General features: G+C 42.9%; 1 protein-coding gene across 2 annotated transcripts in view; it reads right to left on the bottom strand.

Annotated features, from left to right (window-relative positions):
* Positions 1–534: 534 nt before the first annotated feature.
* Positions 535–17,348, bottom strand: part of xkr4 (XK related 4) — a 230,755-nt gene continuing 213,941 nt past the window's right edge. The window contains exon 3 of one of the 2 annotated variants that reach the window (XM_067980025.1): positions 535–3,684. In XM_067980025.1, coding sequence (XP_067836126.1) covers positions 2,756–3,684 — 929 coding nt within the window. In that variant the 3' untranslated portion in view covers positions 535–2,755. The remainder of the gene's footprint in view (positions 3,685–17,348) is intronic. The other variant, XM_067980028.1, reaches the window with a different exon arrangement.

The following is a 17,348-nucleotide window of genomic DNA, read 5'->3' as shown; positions in this document are numbered from 1 at the left end:
TTGAAATTTTTTCACCAATTACACCCCCATTCTGCAAGTTTATTAATGTCTTCCTGTATTTTGTTGCAGTCCTCAGAATTAACTATAACCCCCAATTTGATGTCGTCTGCAAATTTTGAAATTATACTTCCGATTCCCGAGTCCAAATCGTTTATGTAAATGGTGAACAACAGTGGTCCCAGCACTGATCCTTGTGGAACACCACTTCCCACCTTTTGCCAGTCTGAGTAACTACCTTTAACCCCTACTCTCTGTTTTCTATTTTGTAGTCAGTTTGCTATCCATTCTGCTACTTATCCCCTGACTCCACATGCTCTGACCTTAGTCATGAGTCCACTACGTGGTATCTTATCGAAGGTCTTTTGTCTGTATATTTAGACAAGAGAATGTAATCCCTCCCCAGTGACATAATGGAATGATTCTATATTATTTTGTAGATAAGAAATTCAAACATTTTTTTGCTAATTAGCAACTTTATAAATTATTTATTTATATATGTATTTATGGACAAAGAATTAATGTTATAGGATTTTTACTGCCATTTATACCTTTGTGTAAAGATTGCTATACTGCTCAGATTAGTCAAGAAGTCAGAATTATATTTGATTGATGGAAACATCAAATCATCAAATGGCACAATGTGAAACAATTTATTCTCCTAACCTTAAATCAATGCACTGCAAATCATACTCCACGATTTTTTGATAGCTATCAATCTGTCTGTTGTATGCTATGTATTTTCAGACCGATATTATCATACTCGTAGGATACAGGATCGCCCATTCAAGACTGAGATGAGGAATTTCTTCAGGCAGAGGGTTGTGAATCTTTGGAATTCTCTACTCCAGAGGGCTGTGGATGCTGAGTCATTGAAAATATTCAAAGCTGAGATGAATAGATTTTTGGACTCTAGGGGAATCAAGGGCTATGGAGATCGGGTGGGAAAGTGGAGTTGAGGTCGAAGATCAGCCATGATTTTATTGAATGTTGGAGCAGGTTCGAGGGGCTGTATGGCCTACTCCTGCTCCTATTTCTCATGTTCTATCTTTTTGGCTTCAACAATCCAACACTACCATATTCACTGGAGAGCCAGAAATACAGGATTGCCAAGTGATGACCTATTAGGCACGGAGCTCATTTAATATTTGCACATTAGGTTATCCATGGTTGACATGTATAGCATATTGTACAATTGAAATATTAATGCTAATTATGGAAAATGGGAGAAATTGTAGTATCTTATTCTAAATTAACAGATGTAAAATGTATTTTATCATGTAATATATACATTGTATCAGAACAATCAAAAAAGCAAAATCCTGAAACAGATTTTTCCCTTAAAAATGTATTTTTTATAACAATGGGAAAATCCTTTTTGAAAAGACAAAGCAATTTCTCTGAACCTATTCTTTGCATATTCCCTTTGAATTTAGATTCTTCGGACAAAAGCACTTGCACTGGTAAAACTATTGAAACTTAAATATTGTACAGTAAGTAAAAACAACTTGCACTGACGAGCAAAATCAACCTTTTCTAACGCAATGTATTATAAAACTACTCCCTACCACAGTGGCATCCAATTGTTCGTCACTGATTTATACGATTACATTACCACAGTATGCAATGTCATTGTACACTCTCAATAATGTCCACCAAAGCAATTTTGCCAATCTTCTCTTGCAACAATTTACAAATTTTTATACAGTTAATTAGCTTGCTGCACCTCTCACTATCCTTCAATAGAGTGCACATTTTGACTGCACGAATAGTGATTACAGTGTGGGATTCTAGTCCAAACAGAGTTTCCAATACTGAGGGAGGTATCATAGTCAGTTAGTAAAACTGGCTTCACCTACAACTCTGTCCAGTAGCTGACAATGTTTTTTGGCAGTCTGTGCTTCTTTTCTAGTCAGAGAAGTGTCTCCCACTGTATTAATTGTGTGCCTGCATTTGCAGAGATTGAAATTAAATTGGATCTTGACTGTCTTGGTAAATTTACATCCTTTTCTTGGCTTCCACACTGAGATCACCATGACCCTGATTGATACCATAAATCCAGGGTTATATGCTCCATCAAATTACTTAACAGCCACAAAGTGCAGGCTTGTGTTTGGTGCAAACACCTTTACTTAAGCTTTATACATATATGTAGATACTTAAAATTCCATTTTTGTTCTCACGATGATACAATCCAGAAGGGAAAGCTGCCAAGATTGTTTTCAACATCTGCATAAAATTTAGTCCACAATATAACGATTATCCATTTAAAAAGTTACTTTCTAGCATATTTCACAATATAAAAAAAATTAACAAAATCACATTTTTTAACTCTTGATTACATAAATCAAAGAGACACATTTTGCAAATGGTGTTCATTTTTAGATACTAGAAAATGTGCATGTTCATACTGCCAGCAAATAATGCATTTTGAATTCTTGACAGCTTAGAGAAGCCCGATTTTGGTAAATTATGCTGGCAGATGAATTAGCACCATATCATTAAAGTTATAAGAAAATGATAATCATAGTAATATTTGTCTGCCTCTCCAAGTTCATAAACTTTGAGTGAGGCTCATGACGGCATATACATTAATGTACTGTGTGCAACAAAATCCTAAACCGATTTATAAAGAATGGGTTTACGATCATAAGATGTAGCACACAGAGGAAATCTTCCCCCACTGTTATCACCACAACCCCGGTTTCAACCTCTGGTTTGGCAACTGGTTTTCTTAACAAAGCAACTTGTTAGCTTTTCACAGAGTTGTTTCATATTCCAGCCGTTCTTCAATGAGGGCTTCATCCTTGTATTGGAGTTGAGGTGGCGAGGACGCACATTCAAAAGCAAGGATAGCCTTTCGCAGACTTCTGTCCAAAACGTGTCTGTCCCATGCTGGATACTTGTTCCTCAAAAGGTCAATTTTGATCACTGTTTCTTCTATCCGGGGAGTGCGTGAAGATGGTGTGGAAGGTGCAGTAGGTCTGACTTGAAAAACAGGCATACAGCCATCCCTTTCTGTGAGTTTCTGTTCCCTGTTTTGGGACACAGCCCTCAAAGCATTTGCTGCCGCCTCTGCAGGCAAACTGAAAGTGGCCACAGGCTCCTTGCAAGCACAGCTTGGTGACTGACCAAACCTTGGTCCATTTGGATGAAAAAAGGCATAATACATCAACATAAAAACGATTCCAGTCAAAAAACTACTAAAGACAACACAAAGCGCTGGTATGGCGAAAGCATCTGTTATTTGAGGTGCTCGGTACAAGTACCACAGAGCACTCAAGGCAGTGTTTTCCAAAAGGATTACAAAGTAGTAGATGAACAGCCGACACCGAGTTCTTCCCTCTTTAACATTGAACCAACTGAAAATGTAGATTATTCCCACAACCATGTCAAATACAATCTCCTCCCACTTGGTTATGCAGAACTCTGTTTCACAATGAACAATCCAGAAAGTCATGATGCACCAATGCAAGACAATGAAGATCCCAAAATAGAGCTGGAAAACTGAAGCAAACAGGGCAAATGTGATGACTCTGGCTGCAATGGTGAAGAAATGCCAACAGAACTGAATGATAACAGCCAGGTAGCTGATGGGTTTTTTATCATTTCTGGAGTCACGAAGAGCCTTCTGGTAGGAAGCCAAGGCCCAGGCCAAGGACACTAAGGATGCTGCAGCAGTAAGGCCTGTAGAAAAGATAAAAGTACACAAACAGTAAGTTATTTTAGACCATCAATGTGAGGCTAGACCTTTAAACAAAAGTATTCCGGTAAAGTCAAGCATGACAAATTCAAGTTTAAATCTTTCCAAGAAATCTTTCCAAAAAGTTCCTCATCAATTATATAATGTTAATTGAAAAATATAATTACTTTCATATATTTGTTTATTCAAAAATCATGATTTTTTAAATCCCTGCCAACCTGTGAGTATTATAATGCTACCATCTATCAGTGTTGTAATATCTGATGAAAATGTTTGGGCTTCGATTTTAAAGGGCACGGGTACGATGCGCGTGAGCCCTGAAGCGGGCGGAGAACCCGGGGAGTCCGGGGACATGGAGGCCCAGCCGATCTTAACCTAAAATTAAATTGAATTACTTACCTGCCTGGGCATCTTCTGGCCCTCAATCCATCTCCTGGCAGGCTTGGCCATACGGGGAAGCCGTCACTGCTCCCCCACTCAGGCCACCGACCAATTGTTGCAGTTTGTCCTGATGCCATCATTGGGACCCGATCTGCATATTTAAAGAAGGACCCTGTTTCACTCCTGCAGGTGTCCCGCTCAAAAAAGTAGGTTAACATCGGGACTCGGTGGAAAGGCAACGGGATCAGAGGAGGTAAGTGACTGCTCTCATTTTAACTGTCGCCCGAGCCCGATTTCCGCCAGGCAGGAGGAGTTAAAATCAGGCCTTGGGTTCTACAGAGTGCCATAGAAATTCAATGTTCTAAGGATTAAAATCTCTGTCCTCTTGTAAAGCCCCGCTTTATAATTTCTTTTATTTCCTTCTCCTCTTTGGTTCCCTTGGGCCAAACAGCAATCCCCGAAGGGGATGGGTAGATTATTGGCTCCCTGTTCCATGTTGTTTGTCAGAGGTGTACTTACGTTCTACGTTGGAGTTTTCCCCTTAAATCTCAATGATAAAAGGAAATCAAGTGAAGACTTATTCAACGTTATCAAAGCTACCAATTGCTAACCAAGATTAAATCCATCACAATAATGATTAATCTATTTGATATAAACAGTATAGAACTAATTCTGTTTCATTTGCTAGAAGACTGGGATGGTTTTTAACTTGGAGCAGATTTCCAGTGGGAAACCGCTCTGGTGAGTTGATTTCCCAGCCGGCAGAGGCAGTAGGTGGTCACGATGATTTTAACCACCGGGCCTCATTTAAATGTTGCCAGTCCACTTCCCACCCGGAATGGGTGTGAAGAGGGCCCTAGAGCAACTGTCGGCAGGTGAAGATCGGGTGGCCCTCAGCCGCCAGCCGGCTTCCAGGTAAATGGTGGGGAGTGGGTTTTGGGATTGCCTCGCAGGAGGGAAGGGCACTCCTGCTCCTCTTGGCCCAACAAAAGAATGCTTTAGACACACCAGCTGCGGACCTGATTCTGCCTCGCTGGAGACCCATGGTGGCTCCTCCGCTCAAGCTTCGATTAAAATTGCATCAGGGTCCTATTGCCGATATGGAACCTCGATTTGCCTGAATTTATGAGGCTCCTGCCAGCTTTATCCGGACACCTCATCCGTCTGCCAAACCCTGAAGATTACCACTGCAAATGGTTTAAAACGGCCAGGATCTGATCAGGTAAGTAACCAACTCATTTTTAACTGCCCATCCACCCAGTTACCCCCTGGGTGGGTAGGTTTAAAATCGACCCCACTGAATTCCTTCGTGATGTGGGCTCTTACTGCAATTCAATAGCAAGACCTTTAACTGCAGCACGATATTCACAAATGTCAACTTGGTCAGAAATCTCTTTTACATCTTCAACCGAAATATGGACTTACTTTTCAACATTACAGTGAAGATGCTCTGATTACTTTTGATTTACCACAATATTGTGATTTATTGAGAGACTGGTTAAAATGGTTGCGTCAAATTTTTGTGTACACTATTTTAACAAAGTTGTTGACCTGTTTCTGGTTAAAAACATTATAAAAAGAGCACACATGGGAATTTGAAGCAAACATGTCAACCAGTGTTTTAAAAATAGAACACAGATGAATTTCAACTTAATAATCCTCAAACGAGTCAATCATTATGACGGTATTATTATTGTAATTGAATTCTCAGACATTACTTTCACCTCACAATACACAATAATTTTATCTCTCAAATAGCTTCTGTTTAGAGATGGATTATGCTCTAAACAAGACATGGATTTTTTTTATTGACCATCTTGTGCCTCATTTATGCACACACCCAGACCTAAGTATTTAAAAACAACTTCCTATTCATTATACTGCACAATGGTTTCCTTCAGAGTTTCAGCAGGATGAGCTGGATCTGGACTACTCCTTGGAGGAAGAGGCTCCTTCTGGGATTTAGAGAAGAGCCTGTTCAACAACAGCAATAGTTGGTGTATATTTTCAAAACTAGATATTCAAAAACATGACAGTGGTGATCCTTGAAATGTGGATATTGCCTGAAAGAAGAAATATTAAACACTCATTTGGTTCTTTGCTCTGGTTTTACTCGAGTGCTTCTTTGTAAATACACCTTATCGTTTTGAGACTTAAGTGAAGACATGAAGGCACAGAAGAAGAATTGTGATTATATTAGTTAACCCAGGATCTTGTCCTACTCCTTAGACACTTGACTGTTGAATAAACCATTTAAACCTTCTTCAATAACACATCCAGTTGCTACTATTTATAATTACTTTGCTAGATTCTACACTGAGCAACCTGAGTTCCATGTAACATACTAAAATTAGGGCTATGGCAACTCAATGTACAAAATAAGATATTTCAATAGTAATGAAAATGAACACTATGTGCATGTAACTGCTATCAATAAATTGGTGCTAAAACAACAAGTCAGAGCATTTACACCGTTCGAGTGGCATTTGTTTGTTCAGACTGAATCAGGGGATCGCATTTTCCAAAATGTTGTATGCATTTCAGTGGTGAGAGAAACATTCATTAACAGCTTCGCGAAAACGGCATCTCACCCTTAACCTCCCTGTGAGTTTCATGAAGTTGCTGCATTTGCACATTAATTGCCCATTAAACTCGCCACAGAAAGTTAAGTCTAGTAATTAATAGCCTAAGTACGCTTTTAACGATGGCTGCCAATCGACCTCTCTGGCCCAGAAAGTGAACAGTTAAAAGCGTGGAGTCTTATTCCTTCAGGTTGTGAATTGTTGGAGATTTTAAAAATATCAAATTTTTAATTTAAAATTTTTTTTCTTACTTTTCCTTTCTGGCTCTTGTTTTTTTTCTCTCTCTCTTAATCCAATCTTTCTTTCCCTCTCATTATTTCTCTTTCTGTACCTAATTTGACATTGAATTCATCCACTCGAATTCACTCTCCTTCTCAGCACTTCCTGTGTTCATTTTTAAAAATTTATTCATTCATGGGATGTGGGTGTCACTGGCGAGGCCAGCATTTATTGCCTATCCCTAATTGCCCTCGAGAAGGTGGTGGTGAGCCGACTTCTTGAACCGCTGCAGTCCGTGTGGTGAAGGTTCTCCCACAGTGCTGTTAGGAAGGGAGTTCCAGGATTTTGACCCAGCTACGATGAAGGAACGACGATATATTTCCAAGTTGGGATGGTGTGTGGCTTGGAGGGGAACGTGCAGGTGGTGTTGTTCCCATGTGGCTGCTGCCCTTGTCCTTCTAGGTGGTAGAGGTCGTGGGTTTGGGAGGTGTTGTCGAAGAAACCTTGGTGAATTGCTGCAGTGCATCCTGTAGATGGTACACACTGCAACCACGGTGCGCCAGTGGTGAAGGGAGTGAATGTTTGGGGTGGTGGATGGGGTACCAATCAACCGGGCTGCTTTGTCCTGGATGGTGTCGAGCTTGAGTGTTGTTGGAGCTGCACTCATCCAGGAAAGTGGAGAGTATTCCATCACACTCCTAACTTGTGTTTTGTCGATGGTGGAAAGGCTCTGGGGAGTCAGGAGGTGAGTCACTCGCCGCAGAATACCCAGCCTCTGACCTGCTCTCGTAGCCACAGTATTTATATGGCTGGTCCAGTTATGTTTCTGGTCAGTGGTGACCCCCAGGATGTTGATGGTGGGGGATTCAGCGATGGTAATGCCATTGAATGTCAAGGGGAGGTGGTTAGACTCCCTGTTGTTGGAGATTGTCATTGCCTGGCACTTGTCTAGCATGAATGTTACTTGCCACTTATCAGCCCAAGCCTGGATGTTGTCCAGATCTTGCTGCATGCGGGCACGGACTGCTTCATTATCTGAGGGGTTGCGAATGGAACTGAACACTGTGCAATCATCAGCTTTAATGTACTGAAGCAATACTGATGGTGTTCAGAACTGGCTTTTACCAACTGCAAAGAATTCATAACCAGCACAGTGCTGTGGTCACTGGCAATGAAAGCTAAACTGAATTCTGTTCTCTTTCTAACCGGAACTGGACATTTGAATCAATTTGCCAGCTATGTAACTTATATGGCTCCTTTTTATGATTCAGTTCAATTCTTTTTAAATACATATTAAGTTATTTCTATGACATTGCTGTACATGTTGTATCTGTGATTATAGTTCCAGAAAGTAAATAGATAAGTAAAGAAGAAAAAGGAAGATACCACAATAAAGCGTTAAAAAAATCTGCCACTCTAATTTTCTATCTCTCCTCTCTTAATGGTGCTTGTTTGTGCTGTATTATGGTTTCATGGTCATCAACTGCTGTCTAGAATCTCACCAGAGTGCGAGCCTTAACAGGCTGTTTGTCCTGGGGTGGAGGAACACAGCTAAACCCAATCCTGTCCTCTCTGACACCCACAAACGCACATTTTCCAGTAGGTGACACTGGATAAAGATTAGGAGGTGGAACCCTAGTTGATTTTCCCATCCCTGGCCTTGTTACTGAGGCCAATTGAAGCATTATTGCCACCCAGCATAAGGTCTGCTAACTCAGCACAGAACAAGGACTTTTGAGATCCGTGTGCCTTAGTTCCACACTAGACAGTGCACTTACTAACTAGGTCATCAAGAAAGCCCCCAAAAAGTTATTTTAAACAATGTATAGACTCATCAGTCTGAGAAACAAATACAGGTAAGTCATCCTACAGGGCTTCTAACAGGCCCAACAATATAAGCTAGCACAAGGCATAACTCAGCTCCACATTTAAACATAGGAGTCTGACCATCATTACGTATGTGGGTTAAAGGAGGATCAAGTAAGTGTAGCCAGCCATTAACGAAGCCGGTATACTGTATATGCCAGTAAATTTATACTGCTGTCTGGCACTAAAAGTAAGGGGTTGTCTTACGCACGAATCAAATCCTTCATCAGGTTTCCTTCCTAGCATAACAATTTCTCTAGAGGATGGACCCAGCAGCAACAGTACCACACCACCGCACACCTATCATCCTTTGTTCCACTTTGTTCCTTCAGGGCTGTGATATATAAGTGGTAGCTTTCCCTCCTGACTTCAGCTCAGGCTCTCAGTGTTGATTTAAAATAACCCCAAATAAAGACCCCTAAACCGAGGCCACTGTTTCAAGGCTACCGATTAAGTTAAATTCCTTTATTATTACTTTGGATTTCAGGATTTTTATTGGTGTTTTAGGATCACATTCCACAACTCAGTTTGCTTTGCTGTGAAACCTGAAACCCTATTATGTGGCCTTATGTATGAGATACAAAAAAAGTATAGTGGGACATTAACTTGTCATGACTAAAGCTATACCCAATATCCCATCAGTTGCATTTTAGAGGGAAAAAAACCTGAAGTACACAAAAATGCAATTTTGACAGTGGCATATTTATCAATTTTTATGGGGAAATGAGCTCTGGTGTGCAAAATTTATTTTCGAGGGGTTTTGGGGCATATCTGCCACACAAATTTGATTTTTGACACTTTTTGATGCATTTTTCAGCATTTTGCCATTGTGATTATTTTCCTAGCCTGCTATTCCTGTTCTTTTACTGTGCTTTTACTTTTACTGTTACTGTTCTTTTACTTTTTAATATAAATTTCTGATCTTATTTGTCCTGCAGTTGTAATTCAGCCCAATCATACATTTTTATCAGCTTGTTCTTGTTGACCTATGAGCAATGTCATGGAACTTAGTCCAAATGACCTCCACTCCCAAATGAAGCCAAACCTCTTCTGCTTTTCCAGGATGCAATCTCTTTGCTCCCATTTCAAGGCAAAACTCTCCTTCCAACTGCACAAACCAAGACCCAAATGCACCTTAAATACAAGTTTGGGTGGTGAACATTGTTGTCATTGCAATGACTCGATGGCACGAGAGGCCTAAGAACAGACCTCTTAGTTTTGAAAGTTGTGATCTGTCTGGGACAAAACAAAGTTTAATTGTAAAAATCAAGACAATAATCCAGTGTAGACAAAGCCATGTCCTACAATGCCTTAGCACAGTGCTTTAGACAAACCAAAGTATTACACTGCTTGGGGTAAATCATGACTTTGTGCGATAGTGTAAAACGGGTGATAGCAAATCGGCAGCTCATTTTATATCTCTACTGATTCTAATTTCCATTAATTTCAATGGAAACAAAAATCAGGAGAAATGTAAAATGGGCTGCCAATTAGCTATCACCTCTTTTTATATTATCGCACAAAGTCAAGATCTACCCCTTTAAAAGTAAATCAGGCAACCAATGATTTTTTAAAAATACTTTAGAAATTATGGGCTCGATTTTCGCACCCCCGAGCGGGTGTGTTCGTGGCGGGGGGGGCTGCGAAAATTGGGGATTCCCGGGGCGGGTCCAGAGCCCGGCTCCAACCCGCCCACTTCTGGGTTTCCCACTGACGCGCTGACAGGCGCACGCAGCCCCTGCATGTGGGACTCCCGCCGGCAATTAAAGCCAGCGGGGTGCCACTTAAGGTAATTATTTAGGTGCTTCAGGTCGTTTACAGACCTGATTAACATGATATTTTAGGAGGGGTGGGATTTTCCAAACAACTGGGACTGTTTCCCATACTGGGGGAAACACTCCCAGTTCAAATGGACGTGTTGCAGCCATCAGCCTGTGGCAGCTGCAAAGGTCCATTTGACAGGTGAGGGGGGGTGGGGGGTGAGACCCTCACTCATTGCAGGAGGCCACTCTGTCACTTTGGACAAAGTTTGGCCTCCACCACCCTCCTCCTAACAATAAAATTCACAAACTTGCACACTTACCCCAGTGTCCAGACACATTTACCTACCTTGCGGACCCCCTCAAATGTACATCTTCCAGATGGGGGCCGTCGTAGCTGCAGTCATGACCTCTTTGGAGGATGAACAGCATCAACAGCCTCACCGGCCACGCCGTCCACCTCTGACATGTGGAGCTCCACAACACAGTGCAGTGACACATCCACCTGCACAGCAGGAGCGAGGACAACCGCAGAGAGAGATGCGTCGCAGAAGGCACTACCCTCGCCACAGGGTCCACAGACCGAGGCTCAGCTTCCTGGACCTCTCTGAGCAGCAGTGCACATGGAAGCTCAGAGTGACTCGACATGTAGTCGTGGACATCTGCAGCCTCCTTCATGCCGAGCTGCTCTCGGCTGGCCCGAGCACCATCTTCTTACATGTCACTGTCAAAGTCACCACTGCCCTCAACAACTTCTCCTCCACATCCTTCCAGGGTGTTAACAGGGATATCGCCGGTGTCTCTCAGTCGTCTGCACAAAAGATCCCTGCAAATACACCTACACCCACTCTGCAGTGACACAATGGGTGGCATCAGGTGTGGGTCTTCATAGTGATCCACAGGAAAGGGCATTATTGCACAAACCAGACAAGATTCGCAAAGACGTGGCAGTAGTGGTGCCAATATAATATGTGATGTGAGTTGATCAGAAATTAAATATAAGTAAAATCCATGACAAGCCTTCAAACACCCTTATGCATCCCCTTCATGCTCATGACACGTTTGCCTTACGCTGCTGACTGCACATATGTGATGCATGCCCTGTGGCTGCAGCACAGGTAGTGGCAGGTTGAGTGAGGCTGACTGTGAAAGAGGCGCATGAGAGGGTGAGTATGAGATAGAGCCATGAGATTGTATGAGGATTGGGTTGAGTGGTAGTGGCGGGATGAGTACTGGTGAGGTGAGTAAGTGCAGGTAAGGTGAGGATAAGCTTTGAGTGGGTGTGAGGAGGGATGAGATAGAGTAGTGTTGGCAGTGCAGAAGGAGATGTGGGGTGGGGGCGCTGATGTGGCAGATGGAGCGTAAGGGAATGAGTAAGTGTACTCACTTTGGCTGACCTACTTAGGTCATTGCAGCGCCTCCTGCACTGTATGCAGGTGGGCGATATGTTGGTGGTGCAGGTGACCTCCTCTGCCACCTCGAGCCAGGCCTTCTTGGTGGCAGAGGCAGGCCGCTTCCTCCCGCCCGCCGGGGGGAAGATCTCTGTCCTCCCCCTCCTCCTCACCCCATCCAATGATACCTGGAGTGAGGCATCATTAAACCTGGGAGCAGCCTTCCCCCTGGACTGCTCTATGCTGTAATTTTTCCTATTTCCTGCAGCATCAGTCAGTGGAGAACTGCCCCTTTAAATAGGGCTCCTCCAGCTGACAGCCTATGCTGTGCATATGCAGTCTGCCCGCTGCGCAGCTTTCCAGCGTGAAACCCGGAAGCAATTAGCCTGCGATTGCGTGCGGAGCACCCCGATTTCACTGGGTGCGTTACCCACGCGCCTAGTTGACCCCCCGCTGCCAACCCGCCGCCCTCCTAATATCGGGCCATATATATTGATTCAGATCAGACTGTACAATAAGTTCTCTTAGTTCACTTCTCCAAAGTGCTGCCCATACTTCAGACATCCCCCAACTGCAGCACATGTTCATAAATTGCCCACCAGTTTCTTCTATTAGCTCATGTTGTGCACAGGACTCACACATGTTCGCTTTTTACTCAGGTCTGTTATGTTCTTTTTTAGCTGTTCCACTCCAGTTGTGCATATTGAGACAGGAACTACTGAGATTCTTCTCTATTTTTTAAAATTAAGCTAGCTGAACGATACCTGCTGTAACAATACAGGTGACTGACAGCTTGTCTTCATAAAAAAACAGTAGATTTGAAATTCAGTTCAACTTTCTTATTAGTTTGGGTTAATGGTTAAACAGAGAGCAAAAGATAAACAGTCGCGATGCACAAACATTACATCAACAACACAGGGTAGATGAGTGAGCGGTCTAAATATTTGTCAGTGTCTTTTCATTAACCTATCAACATCTTCTGTAACAGAAGCAGTTATATGAACTCTCATGCTTACCAATGTTTCCAACTCCTGTTTGGACGAAAGACCCTGAAAATTGCCTCATAATGCTTTGTGGATTGTCTTTTCTGTGCAAGGGCTAAAATATCACACATACACAGAAAAGCACAATGTACAACGAGGCAGTTTCAGCAGGATTTAAAATGTCAGAGGATCAGCGAGCTTTTAAGACCCTGGACAAATAGCACGAATGGAGGCCAGAAACGTGTACAGTTTGTGCGACACGCAGACAGTTGTCAACGATGAGATATTTAAAATCAGCAGCAGCAGCCAGTACTGAAGTTTGGTGGAAGAGCTGCCATTTAAATATGACAGTACCGGAGGAGTGGAGGAACACGTGATCAGATTGTGCTGGTTGAAATGGGAAAGAACAGTGATTTGTGAACACCAGCCGACATTAAGGTGAGAATTTCAGGAAGATATAGTATTGTTCCTCGCCTTGTACGAGAGCCATCAGCTTTTCTACATTTTTTTTCAAGGGAGGTTACCTTATATGCACATATATAATCATCCACCGTTGCTAGCACTCAAGCAGAACCCAACCTCAGAGTGTGGAAGTAATATTCAGATGGCTTATAATTCACATGCTGAGAGGATCAATGCCATACACGTCTGTGTAGAAGGATTTATATGGTGCCATTCACCAGTAATAACATCTGTAATAGGTCCCCCTGGATTTTCTGCTCCAATGGTTTCATGCGAAAAACAAATAAAAAAGGAGGAAGATTGGGTACACCCTTGACTTATGTTCCTGTTTAATGGAAATTCTGAAAGAAACTACTTTACTGGTGGAAACTAAGGCTGTGGGCTAATATATACACACTATGCTCCTGGTATTGAACTCTTTCCAAATTTCAATACACTGTATTTTAAACTGTGCACTCCAATTCCAAACAATCAAACAATTTTGCTGTGTCTGTGAACACAGCCAAGCCTCCCTGAGGGTGATTTTGATCTCTCTATCGCCTCTTTTTGGTGGATCATAATTGAAATGAGAAACATTACCGCATCTTTGTACCTACAGCAATTTAGGAACAGTCTGCAAAGTAGACGGCCAGGGCTCGCACTGGAAATAGGCAGGGGCCTCATTTTTTTATTATTACTATTCATGGGATGTGGGTGTCGCTGGCAAGGCCAGCATGTGTTGCACATCCCTAATTGCCCTTGAGAAGGTGGTGATGAGCTGCCTTCTTGAACCGCAGCAGTTTGTGTGCTGTTAGGTAGGGAGTTCCAGGATTTTGACCCAGCGATGATGAAGGAACGGCGATATATTTCCAAGTCAGGATGGTGTGTGACTTGGAGGGGAACGTGCAGGTGGTGGTATTCCCATGCGTCTGCTGCCCTTGTCCTTCTAGGTGGTAGAGGTCACGGGTTTGGGAGGTGCTGTCAAAGAAGCCTTGGCGAGTTGCTGCAGCGCATCCTGTGGATGGTACACACTGCAGTCACGGTACGCCGTTGGTGAAGGGAATGAATGTTTAGGGTGATGGATGGGGTGCCAATCAAGCAGGCTGCTTTGTCCTGGATGGTGTTGAGCTTCTTGAGTGTTGTTGGAGCTGCACTCATCCAGGCAAGTGGAGTGTTCCATCACACTCCTGACTTGTGCCTTGTCGATGGTGGAAAGGCTTTGGGGAGTCAGGAGGTGAGTAACTCGCCGCAGAATATCCAGCCTCTGAGCTGCACTTGTAGCCACAGTATTTATGTGGTTGGTCCAGTTAAGTTTCTGCTCAATGGTGACCCCCCCAGGATGTTGATGGTGGGGGATTCGGCGATGGTAATGCTGTTGAATGTCAAGGGGAGGTGGTTAGACTCTCTCTTGTTGGAGATGGTCATTGCCTGGCACTTGTCTGGCGCGAATGTTACTTGTCACTTATCAGCCCAAGCCTGGATGTTCTCCAGGTCTTGCTGCATGCGGGCACGGACTGCTTCATTATCTGAGGGGTTGCGAATGGAACTGAACACTGTGCAATCGTCAGCGAACATCCCCATTTCTGACTTTATGATGGAGGGAAGGTCATTGATGAAGCAGCTGAAGATGGTTGGGCCTAGGACACTGCCCTGAGGAACTCCTGCAGCAATGTCCTGGGGCTGAGATGATTGGCCTCCAACAACCACTACCATCTTCGACTCCAGCCACTGGAGCCTTTTACTCCTGATTCCCTAGTAAAATTGACTTCAATTTTACTAGGGCTCCTTGGTGCCACACTCGATCAAATGCTGCCTTGATATCAAGGGCAGTCACTCTCACCTCACCTCTGGAATTCAGCTCTTTTGTCCATGTTTGGACCAAGGCTGTAATGAGGTCTGGAGCCGAGTGGTCCTGGTATATTGTTTACTATCTTATTTACCTCTATGAGATCCCTATTTAGTGAACTCTTTTCAAGGCTGAAAAGCCCAAGTTTCTCCAGTCTTTCCTAATAACTCAGTTGTCTGACATTAGGGATTGGCTGTGTGACACTGCTTTGCACTGCCTCTGGGGCTTGAATGTTTCTCTTATATTTTCATGACCAAAACTGGACATAGTACTCAAGGTGTGGTCTGACAAGACACCTGTACAGTTTAAGCATGACTTCCTCTAACTTCAATCAAGTGCTTTGGCTAAATAATTCAGCTTTCTATTTAGTTTGATGATTTATGCTCTTCAGCGATGGGACATGTTGGCACATTTAGATGTTTTTCAACTTAACTCTTGGTAGGGTCAGCTTGGTTCAGTGGTAGTAACTCTCATTTCTGAGTCAGCAGGTCGTGGGGTTCAAGCCACATTCTAAGAACATAAGAACATAAGAAATAGGAGCAGGAGTAGGCCAATTGGCCCCTCGAGCCTGCTCCGCCATTCAATAAGATCATGGCTGATCTGATCCTAATCTCAAATCTAAATTCATGTCCAATTTCCTGCCCGCTCCCCGTAACCCCTAATTCCCTTTACTTCTAGGAAACTGTCTATTTCTGTTTTAAATTTATTTAATGATGTAGCTTCCACAGCTTCCTGGGGCAGCAAATTCCACAGACCTACTACCCTCTGAGTGAAGAAGTTTCTCCTCATCTCAGTTTTGAAAGAGTAGCCCCTTATTCGAAGATTATGCCCCCTAGTTCTAGTTTCACCCATCCTTGGGAACATCCTTACCGCATCCACCCGATCAAGCCCCTTCACAATCTTATATGTTTCAATAAGATCGCCTCTCATTCTTCTGAACTCCAATGAGTAGAGTCCCAATCTACTCAACCTCTCCTCATATGTCCACCCCCTCATCCCCGGGATTAACCGAGTGAACCTTCTTTGTACTGCTTCGAGAGCAAGTATGTCTTTTCTTAAGTATGGAGACCAAAACTGTATGCAGTATTCCAGGTGCGGTCTCACCAATACCTTATATAACTGCAGCAATACCTCCCTGTTTTTATATTCTATCCCCCTAGCAATAAAAGCCAACATTCCGTTGGCCTTTTTGATCACCTGCTGCACTCTAGAACTTGAATCCTAAGCTGCCACTTCAGTGCAGTCCTGGGGGAGTGCTGCATTGTCACAGGTGCCATTTTTTGGATGAAATGTTAAACTGAGACCCTGTCTGCCCATTAAGAGGGACATAAAAGATCCCATCACAATTTCTGAGGAAGAGCAGGGAGTTCTCCTGATTTCCTGGCCAACATTCATCCCTCGACCAACACCACCAAAATAGATTAACTTGTCATTTATCTCATTGCCATTAGTAGGACCTTGCTATGCATAACTTAGCTACTATGTTTGCCTACATAACAATAGAAACTACACTTCAAAAATACTTCATTGGATGTGAAGCGTTTTGGGGTGTCCTGAGGATATAAAAGGTGCTATATAAATGCAAGTTCTTTCTTTCTTAGTTCTTAGCTAATTCAGCACCATTCATTTGGCATGTATGTTGGATTTTTTTTCTTCCTATGTGTCGCACTTTATTGTGTTGAATTTAATTTTCCACAGGTTCAAAGCTGGACATGCTTTAGCTAGCGCATTTCGTAGGTTCTCAGCTCCCTCTTTTGATAAGACTGTCCAACTCTCTCCCACCTCCAATTTGGTATCATCTGCAATTTTGATATTTTGATCATAGTATCATATTAGGTACAGCACAGGAGGAGGCCACTCAGTTCATCGTGCCTGTTCCAGATCTTTGAAAGAGCTATCCAATTAGTCCCATTCCCCAGCTCTTTCCTCATAGCCCTGTAAATTTTTTTCCTTCAAGTATTTGTTCAATTTCCTTTTGAAAGTTACTATTGAATCTGCTTCCGCCATCTTTTCAGGCAGTGCGTTCCAGATCATACCAACTCGCTGCGTAAAAAAATGTTTCCTCATATCGCCTCTAGCTCTTTTTCCGATTACCTTAAATCTGTGTCCTCTGGTTACTGACCCTTCTGGCACTGGAAACAGTTTCTCCTTATTTACTCTGTCAAAACCATTGATGGTT

This window comes from Heptranchias perlo, chromosome 3 (genome assembly GCF_035084215.1).
Source record: "Heptranchias perlo isolate sHepPer1 chromosome 3, sHepPer1.hap1, whole genome shotgun sequence".
Taxonomy (NCBI): domain Eukaryota; kingdom Metazoa; phylum Chordata; class Chondrichthyes; order Hexanchiformes; family Hexanchidae; genus Heptranchias; species Heptranchias perlo.
The sequence above is the reverse complement of the archived record's forward strand: the minus strand, read 5'-3'. Positions and strand labels throughout refer to the sequence as shown.